This window comes from Marmota monax, unplaced genomic scaffold, assembly GCF_021218885.2.
Source record: "Marmota monax isolate L192 unplaced genomic scaffold, Marmota_monax_Labrador192_F-V1.1 WCK01_AAM20220418_F8-fsc00083, whole genome shotgun sequence".
In the NCBI taxonomy this organism is placed as follows: domain Eukaryota; kingdom Metazoa; phylum Chordata; class Mammalia; order Rodentia; family Sciuridae; genus Marmota; species Marmota monax.
In genome coordinates, this window is record NW_026692848.1 from 8,196,887 (window position 1) to 8,219,774 (window position 22,888).

Genomic DNA, 22,888 nt, shown 5'->3' on the forward strand with positions numbered 1-22,888 from the left:
CAGCAGCTCCACCAGGACCTGGGCAAACATGTTCTAGCTCCCAGTCTGCAGGGAGAAAGAGCCGCTCCCGTAGGAAGACAGACAGACAGATGGACGCCCAGATCAAGCTGGGCAAGCAGGAAAGCAGCGTGTTCTTGCCAGTGGAGAGCCCATTGCCGCGCCACGAGGATTCGCGTTTTCCATAGGGGGTGACGGGTCAGATGCTCAGCCGCCTGATGTGCTCCAGAAACGGTACTCCTCTCAGAGAGCCCAGGGAGACTGTTCTAAACGTCCCACAGTGAGAAACTTATCGAACCTCGCTTAAATCTCCTGGTTAATCACAGACCTTTCTTTCTTCCCTTCCTTAAAATGTAATAATACTGATCTAACATCCAGTGGCAGACACTTTGGGAAACACTGGTCTAACTGATAATGCCCCACGTTTCAGCTAAGCTTCGGACTTGGGTTGTGACAGGGCTGATGGATACAACACCCGGTTAATCGCGAATGTTAAGTGACCAGCAAACAGCTTTGTCGTGTAGGGATGTCCTGCACAATGTTTCCTATTGGCTGACTGATTGTGCCATAGCACCTCAACCAAACCTGCTGGGGTTCAGACACCTCTACCGCTGCTGTGCTGTCGACCCCTGAGATGCAGCACAGGGTCACCACTAGAACAGAGCTGGTTACCTTCCTCAGGGTGGCACTCTGGGATCCCGTTTGCGCCCATTATCAGGTTGCCATCCTCATCGTGCTGTTCCAGAGTCCCAGGGGGACAGGTGGGGACAGGGGTGGTGGGTTCCGGGGTGGTAGTGGTGGTGGTGGTGGTGGTGGTGGTGGTAGGCCGCGTAGTGGTCCTTGGGCGGGTGGTGGTGATGGTGCGGCGGGTGGTGGTCGTGCGGCGGGTGGTAGCCCTCGTGGGCCGTGTTGTGGTGGTGGTGGGCACAGTGGTAGTTGTGGTAGTGGGTTGTGGGGTCGTGGTAGGAGGGCGGGTGGTTGTTTTGATGACCTCCAAGCCCACCAGCGGCTTCCCACCAAGACTCAAAATGGGCTTGTCCTGGGCACTGGCCAGGGGTTTGCCGTGTCGCCCCTGCCCGAAGAGTGGGAGGCCGTCAGGACTCACCACGGGGGTCCCACCTAGATCTGAAACAAAACCAACCAAGAGTTACATGACCAGGGGGAACAATCCAGAGGAAATGAAAAGCCTGACAGTGTCTTCCCAGAGCTTATGGACTGGAAGGCAAAGGAATAATTCAAAGGACATCACCTGAGGGGCAGCATCTGCTGCTTTCCGGAGGCTCCTGGGCCTTTTATACTGCCCGGGACTCTGTAGATCTGAGGATCGTTCCTCAGTATGCCCCCTCAGCCTGAGGAGGCTCAGTAGGGGAAGAGCTTGTCCTTTTCCTCCTTCCCACTCCCAAGGAGGAAAAGTGCCACTGAGGACCATGGTGGCAAACTTTCTCCATTAAGGGCTAGAGATAAACATCTTAAGTTTTGTAGGCTGCATGATCTCTGTTGCAGCTACTCAGCTGAACTCTCGGAGGGCAAAGATACTAGAACACAAACAGGGCATAGCACGAGATCTGAGTGATACAGAGAAGAGTGTCTTTATGCTCCAAGGCTCTGTGTAAGGACACACTGAAACGTGAATTTCATGTAATGAACGAACAAGTCACAACATATTCTTCTTTTTTTCTTTTTTCTTTTTCCTAATAATTTGAAAACATGCAAGCTATTCTGAATTCACAGACTTTACAAAAACAGGCAGTGGTCAGGGGTTGCCTGTGGGCGGCAGTTTTCAGACCCCTGCGCTAAATGGCCAGTGTCGGGAGAAAGGTAGAGGACCCCATTTCTGGAGGGTAGAGTCTGCAGGAAGAATAAGGAAAGCCTCATGGGAAATACTCAAGGGATCTTCTTCCTGTGTGGCCAAAAGTAAGCGGACCAGAGCAGCCATTAAAGACAAAGCCATTCCAGGAAACGGAAATCTTCCTACCGCTAATCTCATCCTGTGGCCAGTTCACCCCCACTTACCAACGATGGTGCGACCATCTCCGCCCAGTTTCACCCGAAGAGGATTTCCCTGTGAATCTTGAAGGTATCTCCCTTCCGCATTCAACACTAACCCACGGTCAAGATCCACGACCTAAACCCACGACACAGATTAAAGAATGTATAGGACGTTTCAAAATACATTCATCCAACTACGTATGTATGAAGCTTTCACAGAAATAAACCATAATGTGAGTTGGAAACATTTCTTTTCGTCAGTATAGTTTACAAGGTTTGAGGAAAAAAAGTGCTGAACAGTCATATTTCGTCTTATAATTGCTTACCCATAAATATGTAAATTGTTTTAAGTTTCTCAAATACACAAAAATGTTCAAAATACTTTTACCATTTAGTATATTATGTCTAGGGTAACTAGGAAACAACTAGGATCCATCAATGAGGGAAATGATTAAATCAATCATGGCCCATATGCAGCCAATAAAAGGGACATGGGGATTTTCCATATAGTGACCTACACTGATATGCATTCAGATTTCAGAACTGATTATTTTACAAAAACAAAAAAGATACGTATATTTTTGCATATAAGCTCAAATTCAGAGAAAAAAAAATCTGGAAGGACATACCCCAAACCATCAACAGCGGTGACCTTTGAGACCACAGTGTTAGGGGCGGGGGATGCTTATTTTCTTTTTTATCCATTTCTGAATTTTTAGAACTTTTTGCAATGAACATGTATTACTAGCATTTAAAAACATTACATTTCCATTTTACTGTTAATGTTAAAATTCAAATTTGATTATTAAATGAGACACCATTTTTTTAAAAAATTATTGCCTAATACAGTATATCATATTCTAAGAAACTTTAAAATGAAGGAAAATATTATTATCTCTATTAAGAAACAAGCTCATGCTCTTTACTGGCTCTTCTCCATGGTGGTCCTGGAGTAGCAACCTCCCCGAATCCCCATCACCTGGCAACTTGTCAAATACACAAATCATGGTCCTCCCTTGGGCTTGTATTTGACAAGCCTCCAGGGACCCTGAGCTGGCTAACAGTGAGAATCACTGCTCTGCACAATCATGCCGCAGAGGAAGTCCTATAAATGGGCCACTTTGTTGGGTGCTGTTTTGGTAATAAAAATAAGAATGGTTTGTAAAAGTTCTACTTTTGAAATCCACCCCATACTGTTTCAATCCAAGACTGTTTGTAATGAAATTTTGCTTTAATTCTCATTCTTCCTATTTCAATGTTTGTTCCTTTAAGAAATGGTAAAATGCATCTTTAGCTCAACTATGATTGAAAATTTTATGAAGTCCTTTAATACTGTTTGCTTTCCTAAACCCTGCCATCATAAATGGAAAGTTTGGACTGGGAATTCCACCAGGAATTTTTTTTATTCTTTTAAAGAATGTTTTCAATGTCTCAACATTGTAAAGGATCCTATCCATTACCCACAACACACAGAAATCCCCTAAACATTTATCTTAACCCCAGGCAGGGGTTTTCAAAAGTGACTTTGTTTAAACATACATAAAGTATTAGTGCATGTTTTAAATTGTAATCAAACAACAATAGTTGAATTATGATTCAAAAATTGATTTGATAAAAAATATTTATTTGATTTAGGGGTTTTCGTTTGTTTTTACCCTGCTTTCTTTTACAAAGAAACTTTTACAAAGTTGTATTTGAGACATCTTACAGACAATATGTCTAATATTTAACCGAACAATAAACTTAAAGTAATAAACAAAACAGGGGAATAGGGGGAAGGGAGCTCACTTGAGAGGCCATTCATCAGGCTGTGGCTGGGCCACATTTTTGTGTGTCTTTCCACCAGTCACGGCAAATGAAGGACTGGCTCAGGTCTCATCTATGAGCTGTAAGAGGAACTGGTGAGTTACTCAAGAAAACCAAAGATTTTTCTGAGCATTAAAAGAAACTGTATTCAAGCATCTTCACGTATAAGTGGTTAAAACTAGAAAAGAAAAAGGCCACTTGATTTATTGGTACAGTATTCATTTTTCTCTTCCCAATGGCATGAAAATAACTGGAATGCGTAAAGTTTACCCTACCCACTTTGTTCCTTGAGGGCCATTGATAATTCTTTGTCCATTCGGTTTCCCATTATTACCAGGAAGTACTTTCTCTTCTACTTTTGGTCTGCCATTATAACCTATACAGTGCAAAGATTAAAATTTTTTTAAAATAACAGAACTGGGTAAATTCAACATTCCTGAACCATTGGTTTCATACCATATGTTGTAACACATCATTTCAAACAAACATTGAACAGAGTTTTAAACCGATAGCTTCTGTATATTAGATAACAGTAATCTTATACTGTGACTTCTACATGATAAATAAGAAAGTCTACAAAAGTACTGGGGATGAAAATAAGAAAATGCCACTTAAGTAGCGTTGCCATATAAAGCTTAAGACCTTAAGCTTAAGAAGTTGGAGGGAAAAGGGTGGTTGGAAGGATGGGGAAAATTATCTCTGAAGTGTACTATGTGCTGTCCTGCTTTTCTCAGCATTTTAGACCAAGCAAAATTACTATTTCTGGCTGAATCAGGTGCCAATCAGCAGCAGCCAAGAATAAATGTGCAATGCTGACTCCAAGCTTGCTGAACCCTGTGGGCTGCTTGGGAAAGACTTCCTAAGAGAGCAAGCAAGAGGGGCAGCCCTGGACATTATGTGGCTCCTCTACAGCAGTCTACCTGAGGCTCAGGGGGGGAGTGCTCTGAGGTCCTGCCTCACCTGCTGGAGAAAGTGTGTAGGCTTTCTGACAACTATTTTCAGGTCAGAGACATATTTCTTTCACTCTTCCATTTACCCATCAATTACTGAACAAGTTCCTACTATGTACAGGGAATGATGAGCTTACATCTATTATCAGGGTTTTAGCTTTAATTAAAATAATCAGTCTTCATGTGAAATTGCCCTTGATGTGGTACATTGTTCCATCTTTGCATTAGGCTAAAATGACACTGCATCATATGGATTAATAAATACTAATATATTTATTATGAAACTTCATGAAAGTTTGATGAAGTTCCAATTACATGCAAGGAGAGTTCAGGATTAACTGAAAGTTGAATGCAAATTTATGGTAAGTAATTTAGATCCTGCTCTGGGGTCCCACTTAGGCTTCAAAGCTAGCTACATTTCAGCCTATGCTAGGGAAGTACAAGGCAAACATCTGTCTGATGCTTGTGTGTGACAATTATCTTTAACCCTCATTTTAAGGATGTTTTAGCCAACATTCACCAATGGCAACATCAGGGCACCTCATATGCTAGACATTTGAATTTGTCCCAGAGTATGGTTGGGAATTTTGTATGCAGAAGAGAAGAACAAGACAAGCCTACCTACATATCTAATTTGTTACTGCTGATTCCTTAAATACATGCTGGCAAGTGAACTGAAAAGAACATCAGGGTTGTGACATGTTTTCACAGATTAAGAGCATCTGTTAAGGCTGGGCGTGGTGACACATGTCTGTAATCCCAGCAGCTTGGAAGGCTGAGACAGAAGGATCACAGGTTTAAAGCCAGCCTCAGCAAAAAGTGAGGCACTAAGTAACTCAGTGAGACCCTGTCTCTAAATAAAATATAAAATAGGGCTGGGATGTGGCTCAGTGGTGGAGTGCCCCTAAGCTCAATCCCTGGTACCCCACACTCTCCCCGCAAAAAGAGCATCTGTTAAGGGATTCAATAAGTAGTATGGAATTGTAGAATAACAGAGAGCAGTGGAATTAGTGTCTGGGGCTATAACTGCATCTCAGACAGTATCATGGCAGGTCTGCCTCTAATCCCTGAGCCCTGGCTTCCTTATGTAAAGAAAGGGGGTAACAATGCAAAACCTAACAGACTTAAAGGGATGACATTACATTTGTACGTGCAAATCTCTAAACACAGTGCTTGCACATAGTAGAGGCTCAATACAATAAAGTAAATCATTCTTAGGAATAGCCAAGAAAACTACTGACTACCTTAAAAAGGAGAAAAAAAAAAAAGTTAAATGGCTGTTTTCAAAAACCAGTTACCTTGCACTTGAGGAGGTCTCGGAGGCTGGCGCGAGACAGGGGTGCGGAATCTGCGCTGCATGCGCTGGCGCAAGGAGAGCATTGGGGTGGTGGAGGAGTAGCTGGGAGGAGCGCGAGTGGTGTACCGCGGCCAGGACTGGGTGCTCAGGACGAGACTCGGGGTGGCAGAGCCGCGCGGCGGTTGTCTGGTGGGGAGGTGTGCCACTCTGGGGGGACTTCCCAGAGGTGGGAGAGGAGGTCGCTTCCCAGGAGTGGGGTGCTCTTCCTGCGCAGAGCTCCCTCCTCGGGGAGCCAGCACCATGGCAGTCCTGTCCTTGGCAAGGCTCCCGTCCGCATATTTGCTGCCCCTGGGGGTAGAGGAATAAGGCCACTTTGGAACAGAGGGAGACAGGGGATCCTCCTTTCCTCCTTTTAAAAATCCCGCGTCCTCCTCTTCCTCGTCCTCCTCCTCGGCGGACACTGACTGCTGAGACTTGGACTGCAAGGGCCACTTGGAAGGAGGCTCTTTCTTCCCGGGTGTGGCCTGGACCCCGGCCCTGCCAGGGGCCCGGGCGCGGGAGTGGGGGCCGCCTGGCCGGCTGGGTCGCAGAGTGAAGCCTGTGGGGCCACGCTGGGGTTTGTCGTCACCTTTCCCTGTGGAAGACGCCACCTGACGGTGCTTGGACAGGGACGGGGTGGCATCCTTCGTGCGGGCAGTGTCGGGGGGGACCTGGACATCCGGGGCCTCGACTTCGGTGCTGTTGTCCTCGTAGCTGTTCTGGGAGTCCCCGTCCTGGCCCTGGGCAGCCGGGCGCAGCACCCCTCGGGAGCTCGCTGTGTAAGGGTCTGAGATGGAGTGGGCGCCGCCCTGCGATGTGGGGCGAGGACGCCCTGCATGGGCAAGGGCGAGCTTGGGCTGGGAAAGTGACCGGTCTGCGTCCTGGCTCTGGGGGCTGGGGGACTGGTGCCGGGGCGGGGAGACGGGTGGAGGGGGCTGCTTTTCGTAGGCGCGGTCAGGTGCCGTCCTTCTAGGAACACTGGACCCAGGGTAGGGCTGCCACCTTGCTGCGGGAGGACGAGCAGGGGACAGTTGGCGGCCCGTGACCACTGGCTGCGTTTTGGGAGAATGACCGTCGGCGTCCACGTCCGTGCTCTGTTGAACGTCCTGTGCCTTAGAGGACAGAGAGGAGGATTTGCCCTGAGGATGTGCATCTGTCGCAGATTTGGGGATTTCAGGGGTGAGCTCCTTCCGGTACAGGCTGGTTCCTCTCTGGGGGTCTCTTCTTAGAGAGTCCCAGCCTCGAGAGGTGGGCTGCCTGGAGGAGGGCACGTGATCGTTGCCCACAGTGGCTGGAAGTGGCTTCTCATCCTCCCCCTCTCCATGGATATCTGAGCCAAGTCTAGAGTGGGAAGCTGGCTGGGAACGACCCCTGGAGGGGACTCGGGAAGCCATGGTGGACTGCGGGGAGGTAGAGGGCTGCAGTCGTGGTCCCCGGCTATTGGTCAGCCTGTTTGAAGACCTGCCATTGGAGGCAAAGGCCTTGTTCCGGAGCAAACTCAGGGGTCCAGAGGCAGGTCGGGCCCTCAAGCTTGGGGTGGTGGCCTCTGCCTGCCTCCCAGTGTTTTCTGTGGTCCGGTCACCATCTCCCCAGTCATCAGAAGTGTCCACTTCCTCAGAGACCTGTGTCCTGGAAGAGAGAGGAGAAGAGACCGAGGAAGACAGGGTAGACTGTGAGGATGCATGGTAATTGGTGGCAGGGGACTCCTGACCATTAACATCCTTCCAGCCCCTGGAGAGAGGGGGACCCGGGTGAGGTTGGGTGGGCAGTAGGCGAGATGAGCCTCTGTGGGGTGGGGAAAGTCTCGAGGGTGGGGCTGGAGCTCTGGAATCTTCCTCCATGGCCCCAGACTGGGACGTCCTTCGTGCAGGGAAGACTGGTTTTGCACCGTTGTGTACTGGGCTTCTGTCCCTCAGGATGCTGGAGGCCCCCTGGCGGCTGGGGAACAGGGCCGGACGAGCCTGGGCTGGGTTCTTAGAAGGCGGCTGCTGGGGTGAGGCAGCCTTGGGGTAGAGAGGGCCTTCAGCTTGCTTGTCCTCATCTTGGTCCACCGAGTCATTGTCAATAGAGCTGTCAGAGGGTCCCCCAGCAGGGTGGGGAGAGGGCCCCTGGGGGGCCTGGTGGTGGCCAGGATAGGACTCCGCAGAGGGGGTAGCTGCTGGGCGAGGATGGGTGGCCAATGAGGGGCCACGCTTATCTAAGCCTTCCTTCCGGGGCAGCAGTGGCATTCGGGCTCTGGCTGGAGTCCTGCCTGGAAGCCACTGGCCAGATCTACTTGGTGGCCTTAGGGCTCGCCTCTGGTCTTGGGTCTCTGAAGGCAACTTGGGTGGGTTTTCCAGGGAATCCAGCTCCTCCTCATCGGTGACCTCCGTGGACTGCCGATCTGACTCTTCAGTCTTCCAAGGGCGGAGCTGGGGTTTTCTGGGCGGCCCGCCATTGGCCAGTATTTTGTTCTTCAAGTCAAGGAGAGGGTCCTTGACATTTCTGCCTGGATCTTTGGGAGAAGGTGAGGAAGGCTCCGGTTTCTTGGGTTTCCAGTTATCATTGGTGTTCTGCTGAACATCAGACTCACTAGTGCTGGCTGTAACAGATTTTAAAGAATTGATGTTAATTTTTTTTTTCCAAAAACTGTATGAAACAAAGGGAGTAACTAAGATGGTAGTATGCAGGTGATCCACATTGTGATCATAATTGGTCACCTCTAGTTCCTTAGAATACTGGAAACTTATTTTTCCAATTATAATATTATTTTTTTAAAAATCATATTTTGCTCTAAGTAACAGATGTAGTCCTAGAAAATATATGAGAATTGCATCTATACATTAAATCATGTTATCTTACAACTTCTTATCTGCAGGAATTTTGAAATAAGTACTTTGAAATATAGTCAGTCCTCCATATTCATGAGTTCTGCATCTACAGATTCAGTCAACTTTGATAAAAAATGTTTGGAGTAAAGTATATGGGTGGATGTGTCTATGTTATATGCAAATACTATGCTGTTTTATGTAAGGCACTTGAACATCTGCAGATTTTGGCGTCCTTTGGCGGTGGGGGGGGGGTCCTGTAACTAATGCCCCCAAATTACTAAGGTATAGCTATAATTTATTGATCTTATAAATGCAAATTTTGATGTAGGATTTTCTTAAAATAACTTATTGTCCATATAGTACAAAAATATTATAGGTGTTCTTCATAAGCAAAAATATATATATATAACCCAGATACAAAAGCTGAGTGATTTATACTCAAAATTATATGGGAATGTATGTGAGTAACTTGCAAGTGACTGGGGTGAGGAACAAATTTGCCATTTTTGAGGCATTACAAAGAGTTCCCTGTGCTTCCTCCTTCTTGCTTAAAATTCCTTTCACAATGGATACATTTATAATTCCAAAATAAAATTTAAAATGAAAAGACTCCCGAGGTAGGCAACATTCCCTACAATTGTCTTTGCACTGGGAGAAGGATCCACAGAGGAAGGGATGCTATAATGGGCAGGAAATTTATATTGCAGTGTGGTAGGCACTGAGAGATTCATCTATTTCACAGTTTGTCCTAGGATAACACTAATAATGGCTGCACACCATGAATCCTCATAGCACATAATGAAGGAGGGAGCTCTGGAATCTAGCCTGTATGTGGAGGAACAAAACAGAAAACATGTTCCCAAAGCAGTCCAGTCTATTTGGGGATCTTTATGAATTTGTTGGTTTTGATTAGATAACTGGACAACTGATTAGATAAACCGGACAACTGAAATCCTCCTGGGTGAAGCTACACTCCAAACTAATGGAGTACAATCTGAAATTGCAAAATGCTCTGCAGGAGAGGCTAGCAATGAAAAATGTCACATTGCACTTGCAAAAATGTTCTTTCCCAGTCAACATAAGCCTCAAGTTAAACCATGATGTAAAATTAATGGTATAATTCATACATTGATGATACTGTAATAATTATTAACATTAAAATCAATCAAAAGCATTTTAGTCTTTGGGAAAATTAATTTCCAAAAGAACCAGAAAGAAATTTTAGAAGTTGATATGCAAACCTGACCCCCTCCCCCTCAAAATAATCATCAACCATGCAGTTCTAAACCTAGAAGCATGATTCAAAGTAACACAAAACAAGTAGCAGAACAGAGAGAGAGAGAGAGAGAGAGAGCCGCGACACACGGTGCTTACTTGTTGGCATAGTGACAATGAAGGCTTTGGAGTGTGGCCCCGGGCCTCTCCTGTTTGCCGCCCGGATTTTGAACAGATAGCGTTCCCCAGGCTGCAGACCATCCACCAGGGCAGAAGTAGTGTGTCCAGAGTAGGTGAGGGACTTTGCTCCAAATGGTTTGAGAGCCGGGGCGTATGAAAGAATGTATTCTGAAATGATTTGGCAGACGGTTGGAAGGAGGAAACTGAAAACAGTCCTGTGTCCAGCAGACAGACTGTATGGGCAGGATGAATTAGAACGTGCATTACTAAAAATTAACATGCTAGCAATGCACGCCAAGTCAATGGCGGGAGCAGAGGATGCAGCAGAAGGTGAACTCACACCCACTCAGCACCAAACAGCGCTACTCAGTTCATGAACTGGCTATGTGCTGTGTCAGACAAACCAGGATGCCAGTCTTCAAAATATATATCAGAAATATTGACAGTGTTTTTAAAAAATATTTATTTACTAACTAGCTATGATGGGTTGGCTTATCTTGAATAGAGAAACAAAACAAAACCAGGTGTCATCTGCTAGGAATTCTTTCTGTGTAATTGTTGACATCTTTCAGAGTTTCAGTTTACCAACTTGTGGTACCTTTACTAGTATGTTAAGCCAGACAATTTCCATATTTAGAATATAATTCACTTTTAGAGGAATGATAAAAATTCTTATTCAATATATGCTGGTAGGATGTTTCACAGAATTTTAAACTGTGAAGAAAAGTTACTAAGTAATAGATTTATGTGATGTCTAATGTTTCCATCATTAATTAGCTACATGTATCAGGCCTGAACCTTGAAAGCCAAACTAAAAGATCTTTTCCCATGGAACAACTGTAACATATGAAGTCATATTTGAAAAAGCATAATTTTAACCTTTAACTGAAAAGTATTATGCTATTTTAATCTCATGGAACTTGGGATTCACAAAACTTTTCAAATTCATTTGAGTATGACTTAACTAAAAAAATTAACTTGAAGGACAGAAAACCTCAAGCAATTATCAGGAGCATGGGAGAGCCTTTCTTTTTCCTAAGCTCTAATCTCCAGAAAGTACATGAATTTTAAAACTTTCAACTAAGAATGCTTTCACAGCATTTGTCTGGAAAAAGGGCATTCTTTTCTCATTGAAAATAGCACACTAGTCATTTGCGGTGGTCAAAACTAAGAATCAAGAGGACTTACTGTCTATTAAATTTTGTAATTCAAAATTTTTTAATGGATTCAATGTGTCTGGAAAAAAAATATGTAACCATGCCAAAGCATATAGTCTCCTATTGTGATTTATGTTTCTTATGCAAATATAACTATGAATTTCAATCCATCACAACACCCTCGTGAAAACTAGGTAGAATTAAGATACATGCATTCTTTATCATAGAAAAACTCAGTGGCTATTAATCTTTCCCGCAATATTTAGTTGATGACCAGGAGCTTCTTTCACTGAGAAGCTGTGAATATAAACTAGGACATGGGCAGCATGGTGATGATTCACAAGAGGACCAATACTTGTCCTTTTTAGAACTAAAAAAGTAGTCAGCCAAAAGCTGTTTGTATTCCGCTTCATAGGCCTTTTCAGCAGCTCCAGGGAACTAATATCTTGCTTGTCATAAAAACAAGGCCATAAAAACACAACTAAACATTTATTCTCTTTACTCTCTCTGATTTATTCCAGTGGGCAGAATGAGGAAGGATAGTATAATCTTTTTTTTAAAAAAAAAAACTGGAACTTGATAGTGCATTGAGTATAGAAAACACCCTTCTGCATGGACCTCCCTTAACTTTACTGTCCCATAAAAAGACACCCTCCATGTCCTACAGGATTGTTATGATCAATCATTCTAAGAACTAGTTCCTATTTTCTACTAAATTCTCAAAAGAAATTGATGGTCGTTTTCTGGATTTTTAAAACTTACACCAACTTTTCATAGTTTCTGGACATATTAGAAAGTTGGCTTCCAAACCTTAGTAGCAACAAAATATATATATATTCTTTTCTTGAATAAAAATTTCATTCTCTCCCTGTGTGTGGTGCATTTGTATAGGCAACGTCTGGAAAACCCCAACGTGGTTCTAAAGTTCTCCACACTTCTGCAAGTTTCTGGAATGCTTTTTACATTGAACCAAAAGACCTGTGTATTTCATTTCTCGAACTAAAAAAATGAAAAACAAGGAATTAATCCATTTTTCAGAATTTACTACTTAAATTTTTCAAATCCATTAAAATCTTTCACAGTCCTTTTAAAGGGTCTCCCAGTGACTCCTACATTCATAATCTTTCTGCACAATGAAAAGCTTGTAGCATGGGGGAAAAAAATATGTTGTTAGGATGGGCAAAAGTCATGACGTCAGACACATGCAATGAAACGCATCCCTGCTGAGGGCAACACCGAAAAGCTGCTTCCAGGAAGAAGAGAAGAATAATCCCCTTCATAGCTACTTGGATTGCAGAAAACAAAAATCCCTCCTGAAACATCTTTGCCCCTGGAGTTAGCACCTCTTGTACCCCTTGCGTTCCTATTTCTTTTTCAGTCACCAAAGCTGTGATCTGAGGCAGTGTCCATCAGTCAACACAACTTAGCGAGGGGGGGACGAGGTCCCTACCTTTCACTCTTCCCTCAGTCTCCGGCAGCGCATCCCAGGACACGGTGACAACCGTAGGTTTGCCATTCACAGGCCACACATTCAGGTTTTCAGGAGCAGTGGTCGGAGCTACAAGGAATCAGACATTTTACGATGCGAACGGATATCCTAAAAGTCAAGGGCACACAGTCCCTGGGTACACACTGCTTAACAAAGAGTTCCCGTGTGTGAGTCGGGGACACAAGAGAGAGATGTCGACACATGCTCTTTGTGGAGTAGAGCGACTTACGTCACTTCTACCCACAGTGAATTTAGACTTATCTAAGACGTGCTTTCAGGAATTCAGAATTCTCGCATGGCTCAATATTGAAATATACAAAAAAGATTAAAATCCAGTTCCAACTTCTTTTAATACAACTTTTAGGACAACATTGAAAAGAAATGTACCATAGCCTTGGATACACAGCAAAATCCACCCCTGGATTCAAATACAGGCTCAGCCCCAGTAATAAAGAATGTCTCCGCCTACATCAAGAACCAGGCAGCACCTTGGGCATCCTCACACATGACGGTGACGATGGCTGCCAGACACTGGCACTTCATGTGCTCCAGGTGTCAGGACAACATGCCAGCAGAAAAGGACAGCAGAGGACAAAACGTGGGTGTAAGGAACAGCCCCTTAACTTCTGGGACTTTCTCTTTTTTAGATTCTTTTTTTACTCAAACCCTAACACTAATCCGAACTTCTTTGCATTTATAAGTAGAAATACTACTAAGATTTAGGGTTAATATGACTGTAAAAAAGAATGCCCATGCTGGTCTTTGTCACCACTGTCTAAATCTTATTTTAGGAGCTATTCCCAAATAGAAAATCGAAGGCTGTTTCAAATACAGACCAGATTCCGGTGTTCTTTGGAAGACAGATGTACTCCATTTGCCATCTCTTTCACCCTGGGAGATACGGACTGCAAATTCATACACGGTATCTGGGATCAGGCTCTCGATCAGCACGCGCCTGTTGGCGATCTGCTTGTAATCCCACCTGGCCGATTCCCCCTTCTCTCGATAGCGCACGGTGTACTGTCTATGAGAAAACGCAATGCACCAGTGCAGCCAGCTGACCAGAGTCTCTGCAGCTCAACACTAGAGTCCTTGCTTTTTTTCCTTCCCCATAAGTAATAACTTTTGGAGGTAACTAGGGAAATCAAAGAAGAGAAAAATCTGAATTTTTGACTGTTATTAGCTCAAAGAATCCACTTAAGTTCCAAGCAAAGGTGTCTAAAATAGACCAGGAAAGATGGAGCATGATGCTCAAAAGAGCAAGCAGAGATCAGAAAGGGAAGGGATGGAAGGGGGCAGATTTTATGAGGCAACCACCTTATCAGGTGTGTGTTAGTGTGTATATGTGTGTGTGCACACGCACACACACGCTGAACAGAGGGACAACACTGAGGACCAGAACCAGCCCAAGTATTCCAGCTCTCCAGAAAAGAAAGACTAAAAAGACTCATTTCATGAGACAACAGGCATGTTTCCTATATATCCAGGAGGAGAGAGAACATGTGGCTTTGAGTAGACTTATTACCATGAAATGGGGCAAAAATGTGTAACAAATAGAGCAAGACAGAGGAGCTTATACTCTGGTGTGTGTTCCAGGGAGAGAATCGTGGTGTGAGTGAACCTGGAAGTGCTCAAAACCCAAACAGCACACATCCTCAGCACTCTGAGAGTGGCCTGCACTGCTTACGGGATTCCTTTCTATAGAGATTTTCTTTGCAGCCTCTTTGCACTAGAAAGCATTACGAACGTGCTATTCATTATGTTTAATAAGTCAGGCAAAATCTTCAGTTGCCAGCATGGCACGCCAATCATCAAAGCAGTTCTGCTAAGAGAACTCACACCTGCTGCTTTTCAGCAGAATGGTGAAACCAAAGCCCAATGGTAATCAGGACAGTTGGTGCTGGGGAGGGCCGTAGGGCTAGAGAGAACACTATGAACCTCCTGAGGTCTTTCAAAGGAAGCAGATGTCTTTTTAACCAGCAGATATTCAAGGAAGCCATAAATTTAACAGGAATAACTATATGTACACATATATGAATGTTGACTTTTATGTATCTATGTGTGTATATGTATATAACTTATACATACATATATTTATAGATACATATACATATATACATATGTAATCTCAGCAGTATATTCCATTCATTTAAAAATATATTGCCCTTTCCTGGGTGCTGATAGTTTCAAAATTGAATACATAATAACTAAGTCACCAAATTTTTTACTTTCTCTTGGTTATATATAATATGCATTTGGCCAATGAACACACAAAAATTTGATGGCTATATTCACTAGAGGCCTTTTAACATAAAAAATGAGTTTGACCTTACAATTGATTTTTCTTTCATTGCTTTTACAAATGAACACAATAATCAGAATAGCATTTCATCATGGTCTAATAGAAAGTAAGATATGCTTTGCTATGCATGGATGGGAAGCAGTTGAGCAGCTGCTAAGGTATTATACAAAATCCTACACTCTAAATCCTACATAAAAACCTACCTCACTGCCACCCATCAGTAAGCTCCTCCCAAGGCAGAGGCTGCCCATGAACAGAACAGCAATGAGATGAAACAAAACCCAACCAGGGGCCAAGGAAAAAATGGAATCCAGGAAAATTCCAGGCCCAAGATAAAACTCCTGAGCAAGTAAGATGGGAGGTCTTGCCCTGTGGCTTCCACAAGGCCCTGGTAGCTTCAGAGCCTTGATCGCCATGGAATATTCTACCATTCAGCCACATGCCTTTTCAGGGGAAACCCACATTTCTCATACTTAAAGGAACTTGCAAAAATACCTTGATGCAACAACTTTCTTCTGCTTTTCCAAGAGAGGATCCACCCAGGCCACAAGCACCGACTGGGATGACATGACTCGGACACTGATGTCTTTGGGCACATCCAGCTCGTCCTCTTCTGAAAAGACACGGGGCACACCAAAGGCCATCTCTAACCAGAGGCTCTGCCTCGAGCTCCTCTGGCCAGAGCCTATGATTCACCCTGTATGGCTTTTATTATCTATGCTTGAATTAGACAAAATGAAACAAATAGATTTAAGAAATCATTTCAATGGTTAGTGTAGAATAACAAAAATCTCCACCATTGCTGTTCTTGAACACAGCTAAGAAATGGGCCTTTCAATTTCAAAGCAGCCCAACCCAATCAACATACAGAATCGGGCAAAAGGGATGCTTTGCCTTGGTGGAAGGCTCTCCAAGTAACTCATTGTCGCTCCTTATTCCCTGGAATAGTCAACAACTTTATGGAAAGCAAAAATTTAGGGGAAGAAAAACTCAACTTGCATTTTCTTGGGGATAATGACAAGAAGAGAAAACTGGTTCAGACAGCTCTAACAATCACATGGGGCTCAAAGTCCATACATGTTAGAATATGTGATTGCAAGACAGACTCAAATTTATATCTGTATAAGAATTCAGTTTGCCAATTTCTTACAAATATTTATCTTTATTGTCAGTAGATACCATAGTCACCAAGCAAATAGTTCAATCTCAAACAAATTAATATTCATAGATGTCTTCGATTTGGCATTATAATCTCTTGAGCTTTATGTTTATTTTTTGTTTTTTCTCTTCATTTTACAGGAACCGTGTTTCATTTTACCTAACTAGGGGAAGGTGGAAATATTTAACATTATTAAAGAGTAATAAAGGGGCTTTTTGTATGGTAGCAATTACTAAATAATGAAAGTAAAACACTGTTATTTATGGAACTTCTTTATACAACATAAAAAAGTATAACAGATTTCATTTTACATTACGAATTTTTAGAAAAGAAAGCTATGTGTTGCAGATTGTCTCTTCATGTGAAGGCACCTGACCCAGAAAAGGTTTATACCCTCATATCACTTTCATATTACTCATGTCAGTACATGAGTAATATGAAAAATAACTGTGTTGTACATGGGAAGAAATATTCCTTAGTAAAGGGACATCAATCAGGCTATCAGCAAACCCTGAAGACAAGTTTTCCTCACTCCTCTCCACGCCATTTCTACGCATGGTTAGCTGATGTTAACGAGTGTTAACATCAGAGGATGTTATTTCTTGCACTTTATTCAGTGTCTCCCAGGGGCCACTTATGCATGGATCTGATTCTGCCTTCACATGGTGTAAAGCTTGCCCCCTGCTATCATGGCAGAGCTACTGCACCAGGAAGCCATAGAGAATGCACAGTGAAACCGACTTTATCACATGAACTCTCCAGCCTCCGCATAGGAAGGACATATGCTTATACCCCCAATGCAACTAACTCTGCCCTCTTGTTTGCCTTATCCTCCATGAAATTTACGGAATTCATCACAGCCAGCATCATGTGAAAACAAGTCAGCATTCACACTAGACTTTGGTGTCACCAAAGGCATTCTGGGAAACATACCTGAGATCTTGCGCTTCGTGAGGGCAGCCCTATAGACTGGCTGACTCCGGCCCTGGGAGTTCATGGACTGCAGGGAGACCACGTACACGGATTCCGAGGCTGTGAACCAAACAGCAAGGCCTGAGGCCGGCTGGACGTCTCTGGAGCACCCGTGCATTCCCCCCGTTCCCTCCATTCCATTCCACCTTCCAGGGGCTTTCCCTCCTCTTCAGGACAACTAACCAGGAGCCCACCAAGTGTAGGAAGTAATCTCAAAAGGAACACTATTATGTTAGAAAATGGGATTTTTACTTTTAACTCCTGAAAAGTGAATTTCTAGCTTATTATCAGGATGAAAGAGAGGTAAACTATGCTTAGAAAAATGAAAAGCACATTTACCCACATAATTCCCCCAATTGCTTTTAACTTCCAAAAGACAGAAGAGGGAGTCACTGTTTTTATCTGTCCAAAAAGAAGGGAGAAGAAAAGGAACAACTGACAAGCCGGGTTAACAGCCAGAACATCTCTCTGAACGGCGGGAGGCTGTGCCCTTCGAGGACAAAATCCTTAAAGATTTGCTAAGGACAAACGAAAGACTTTGAATGTATCCTTTATTGCTGGGCTTCCTCCAAGAGGACGAGACGTGAAGGGTCCCAGCAGCAGCAGCATCCACCCAATGCTCCTTCCCATTCATCAGGTGGAAGTGGGCAGAGAGGCAGGGGAGGAGAAGGAGCAGGAGCAGCCCTGTCTCCACAGGCAAGGAAGCCGCAGTTCCCTCTTGGAGTGTGGCCGGCATCCGCTGTCCAGGCCTGTCATAAATACAGCCAGCAAAGCTCAGGACCCCTCCAGCCTGGCTGTGCACATAGGGTCTCCAGTCCCCGCAGATGCAGCCTGAGGGCCACAGCTGGACTTCCTCTACCCAGTACAGGGCTTGGGAAGAGATAAGGGCTGGCACAACATTCCATCGTGATCGAGGACAAAATTTCAAAGACAACAGGGATGAACACAGTCAAGATGAGGAAAGCAACAGCCCCTCCCCTCGTGCAGAAAAGCAGCCTGACTGGAGGAAGCTGCCTTAGAAGACAGCCTGGTGTCATCATTGAGGTCAAAATGATGGCGGCTGGGACAGCGGATGGAGCAAAGGGATAACTTCAAGCCACTGTCATAGCTGGAAAATGAGCCTCACACTTGAAATACTGTTCTGTCCCTCACCGGCTTCTGAGTATTGAAACAAACACAAAGACCGTCGGGGCGCTGAGCATCCGTCCACGGTAAACTCACCGAGCTTCTTGATTTCGTGTGTCCGCTCGTCTCTGGTCAGTGGAACATAATTCATCTTCCGGCCACTCTCCCCGTAGCCCAGAAGAAAACCCCGAGATCTGCGTGGACTCTTGGCTCCAGACAGGCGCGGCGCCTTCCACGCCACAGACAGCCTGTCGTCTGAGGACCGGACGCGCACACGTAGGGGCTTGTTGGGCGCTTCCTTCTCTTAAAGAGGACATGACATAGAAACCATTAAACAGTAGCCAGGTCCACCATGGTGGGGTGGAGTCTCTGCAAACGTGGCACCTTAGCAGTTCGCAGCGGGGCCTAACAGACCTTTTTGGGGTAAGAGATTCTGGAAAGACCACCTTTCCCCCAAGGGTATCAGCACTCCCTTTGTAAGTTCCTCCCTGCCTCTCACACCAAGAGAGCTTAAGAACAAAAACCAAAACAGTGCCACGCGGAGAGGCAGCCGGCCAGAAGCCTTGGACGCCTCACAGTGTCTCCTTTCTTCTATTTCCTTTTGTCCTCTTAGGCCAAAGCTATATATTCTCTGGCAAGCGCTAAAGGTCAATGTAAAAACATGGCAGAGACCCATTATGTGCAATTTATAACTGTCTTCCATAAAGCTGTTACACTGTAATGTTGAAAAGTCAGGGTTCCCTGCCTTAGCAACCAACGACTAACAGCCAAATGCTAACTGATTTGTTTGGGGTCTTAATTTTTCTCCCACATGTGAGTCCTATCCCTCCAGGAAAGCCCTGGACAGGCCACATCATTGCTGCTGTCCTCAGCATCTGTCATTTTCTTGTGAAATTAATCAGTTTCATGAAATCCTCTGGCCGATCGGCCTCATCTCAAGAAACACTCTCACTGTGTACTCTCAAAGGAACATGCCCAGTGGCTACCACTCAGTGCTTAAAGTCTTCTTTCCACATCAAGGCAGAGCTGATGTATCTGGGAACAAGCGTCATGGATCACGAGTGTACCACATTGCCCATTTCTAACAGTGGACCACATTCGAGCCCTGGGGAGGCTAGAAACCATCTTTTTAACTGTGTGAGCAGTTACTTTCCAAGTATTCTTCTTCTGCTAAGTGCATTAACCCCATCATCAATTCTGACTAATCTTGTTAATCTGGAAAATTCTCAGCTAAACTAAGACATAAAAACCAAAACTAATGTCATGAGTTATTGGAGCTCAATAATACATAAACAAGTAGCCATTGCAAAGGGTTGTTCTGCCAGACACCTGGCTCCAACAATGTGAACTTAATCAAGGAGTGTCCTTGGGTAGATCAGCTGGAATTGCTTGACTGGTCTCTGGACTCCCCTACTAAGAGACTACCATGTAATGGCCAATAAATATTTCGCCAAATATACAAAACAGTAACTATTTTAAAGCATTTGCTTTTAATCCAATAGTGTAGTCCAGCAAAAGGAAACACTACCTGGGTCTTATGTGTCAACTAGAAAATAAGTTGCTGCACAAAGATGGCACTCCTGCAGTTCTGTGCCAGTCCTGTGTCCTCTCCAGCCAAGCATGTAGCAGTGGGCATAGTGTTCCTGGGACCACTAGGCTTTGGGGAGTCTCTGCTCAGGAAAATCAGATTCTGACTCAGTAACCCCTGACTCTCCACAGTAAACAGCTGAGGGGGGCGGGAGCAGTAAAAAGCAAAATGTCCCTTGGAACTTCCAACAGGGATAGAGCTCCTTTGGAAGAAGGCATCAAGTTCCAAGGACAAGGAGCTGGTATGACCCAGATGGTGTAAGCTTGTTGCTGATGTGCCCAGCCTGGGGCTCTGTCCTGAAGCCCACCAGACCCACCAAACATGAGCCACACAGCCCAGTGGCAGGGACAGCAGCTTGCCAATCACTCAGTGCGGGTCCCTGACCCCAGGAACCAGCCCGTGCCTAACAACTCCACTCTGGGGTCCAAGGATGGGGCCAGGACGCCGAACCATGCAGGGGAACAGGGTTGAGCTAGTTCCGACACCCCAACACAGTCAATTTCACATGGACCCCAACAGTTTGTAGGAGGCTCTGCTTCCTTAGAACAGTACTAAGGAAAGTAGAAAAGGTAGCCTCATCCCCAGGAGAAAACTGAGGACCCCAGAGGAGAAGCAGCTGACCTGAGGTCACAAAGCTCTTTAGTGCCAAGCAGGGATGCGAATGCCACCATTCTGATCCCAATGTGTCCCCTCTTAACGATACCCCTTCCATTTAAGTTCAGTCCTCACCCCGTGTGTCCTTCCACTGGCCACCCAGCCCCTTCTGCTCACCGATGTGAACCCAGGCTCCCTGCGGAGTGTAACCCACCACCTTGCATGGAAGGCATGGAACATGATGAACCAGATGCTGTCCCAAGCAGGTAGCCAAGGACAGGAGAGGGGCTCTCGCCAAGGATTCCCTGACCCCCACCCTGAACTGACCCATGACCCCAGGCAGCTCATGCAGTCTGGGTAAAAACACAAACGGGAGCAAACTGCGATCCCTCTAAACAAAATCCCCTCTTTCAAATCCTTGTGTTTAGAAAACCAACCTCATTTTTTTCAAGTACTTTTGAAAATTCCCTTTATTATTCTGAGTAACATATACTGTCAAGCATCTTTTGTAGATCATCTGGTAACCCTCTTTTAAGTGCACATCCCATATGGTTCAAATCCATTTGCAATTAAATGATTGAAGTGTTTGGCTAAGCTGTGTGGGACAGTCCACCAAAGCCTTCTGAACTGTCCTAATAAATCTCTGTAGATCTTTTATCTCGAACACAGGAAGTCACAACTGCCAAGAGCCTGCCAGCCCACATCCACCAGCACTGAGTACATCTCAGCCCTGGCAGGACACACTCCCTGGGTCTCTCTGGGTCCAACAGAACCAGGTAATCCATACTCAGAGCTGGTCGATAACAGAACTCCCGCAGCAATTATCACACCACCCCTTGTTGCAGTGGACGTCAGAAAGCCAGGCAGGACTGGGATCTTTCTGATTTGGACCACCAGCTTTGAAATGGGAAAATAGTCTGAAGTTGTCCAAAATAAAATCTATTCTTTTCAGCAAAAAAAAAAAAAAATTCAAAATTCCACATGATGCTTTGCCCACTTACAATTCTATGCTGGTTAAACCTGGCTGCTTCTAAACTGGGCTGATGCCAGCTCAAAACTCAGTCTGCATCAAATCTATTACTTTTGGATGACTTTTAGAGTTCTTCCTCAGCCTCAGTCTCTTCCTCCGTGAAACAGTGTATATCATGTTGGGTTTTGTAATATGATCCATGTATAGTATTGAGGCTCCTACCTCGAAGACATTAAGCATGCTAGTTTATGTAGCTATTATTTGGAGCTTAAGTGGCCCCAAAGGTCCATGTACTAAAGTCCTGATCCCCAGCCGTTGGAAGGTGGTGGAACCTTTAAGAGATGAGGTCTTGAAGTCGCTGGGGACTCATCTCTGAAGGTGTCCCTGCTATGAGTGGGCAGTTTGGCTCTGCCACATGCTCCCATCGTGATGTGCTGCCTCACACAGACCCAAGCAATGGCGTCAACCAATTTTAAATTCCAAAGCTCCAAACTGTGAGCCAAAATAACCCCTTTCCTCTTATAAACTGGTATCTTGAGTAATCGTTATAGTGATAGAAAACTACTACCACAGTGGCAATGGCAAAAATGGAGTCCCTCTTTCATCAGACTGCTACCTACGTGGGCAGCCCCCTCTGAACAGGAGCATGTCACAGAACTTAACTGTATGCTTTGCACACAGGGTCACTGAAAATCAGATAAGGGCAAAAGAAATCTGCCCCAAACCCTTTATGTCGACAACCTTCTCAAATAGGAAGCTGTCCACGTCCATGTGATTTTTTTTTTTTTTTTTGGCCTCGTGAACCAGAAGCCTAGCCCTCATCTCCATCAACATCTAACATGCTCGAAGCCCCTACTCTTCAGTGGTGTGACAGAAGGCCAGCACACTGCAGGTATCAGTCCCCAGCTTCGAGAAGTCCAGGGATCATCCCACCAACTTGCCTGATGGCCCACTGTGCTGACCACAAAACTTCACAATAATGACCCTCTCCCTGTCCCCATGACTGAAAGAGCAGGCCTGCATTATCATGGGCCTTTTATACCCACCCTCTGCCCCATCATCCCCAGCATCAGCCTTCAATATAACTGTGGACACTTTGCCCACAGAGCAGCGGGGAGGCCAGGCACTTCCACCAGAGACCAGGTGCTCAAGGGCCTGTGTACTTCAGAATCACCTGCAGCCTGTGAAAATGCACCCACATCCCCATCTCTGGAAGGACCAGGTGAGGTTCTGGGCCTTCTGTGCATCC

The 22,888-nt window shown here is 45.0% G+C and overlaps 1 protein-coding gene across 7 annotated transcripts in view; it reads right to left on the reverse strand.

Annotated features, from left to right (window-relative positions):
• Positions 1–22,888, reverse strand: part of Fndc1 (fibronectin type III domain containing 1) — a 112,818-nt gene that overhangs the window by 25,097 nt on the left and 64,833 nt on the right. For 5 of the 7 annotated variants that reach the window (XM_046449333.2, XM_046449331.2, XM_046449336.2 and 2 more), the window contains 10 exons: positions 18,584–18,790; positions 17,324–17,422; positions 15,727–15,844; positions 13,766–13,953; positions 12,891–12,998; positions 10,263–10,451; positions 6,041–8,659; positions 4,068–4,168; positions 2,011–2,122; positions 670–1,122 (listed from right to left, as the gene is read on the reverse strand). In XM_046449333.2, the coding sequence (XP_046305289.2) occupies positions 670–1,122; positions 2,011–2,122; positions 4,068–4,168; positions 6,041–8,659; positions 10,263–10,451; positions 12,891–12,998; positions 13,766–13,953; positions 15,727–15,844; positions 17,324–17,422; positions 18,584–18,790 (4,194 nt within the window). The remainder of the gene's footprint in view (positions 1–669; positions 1,123–2,010; positions 2,123–4,067; positions 4,169–6,040; positions 8,660–10,262; positions 10,452–12,890; positions 12,999–13,765; positions 13,954–15,726; positions 15,845–17,323; positions 17,423–18,583; positions 18,791–22,888) is intronic. The other 2 variants (XM_046449338.2, XM_046449335.2) reach the window with 2 other exon arrangements.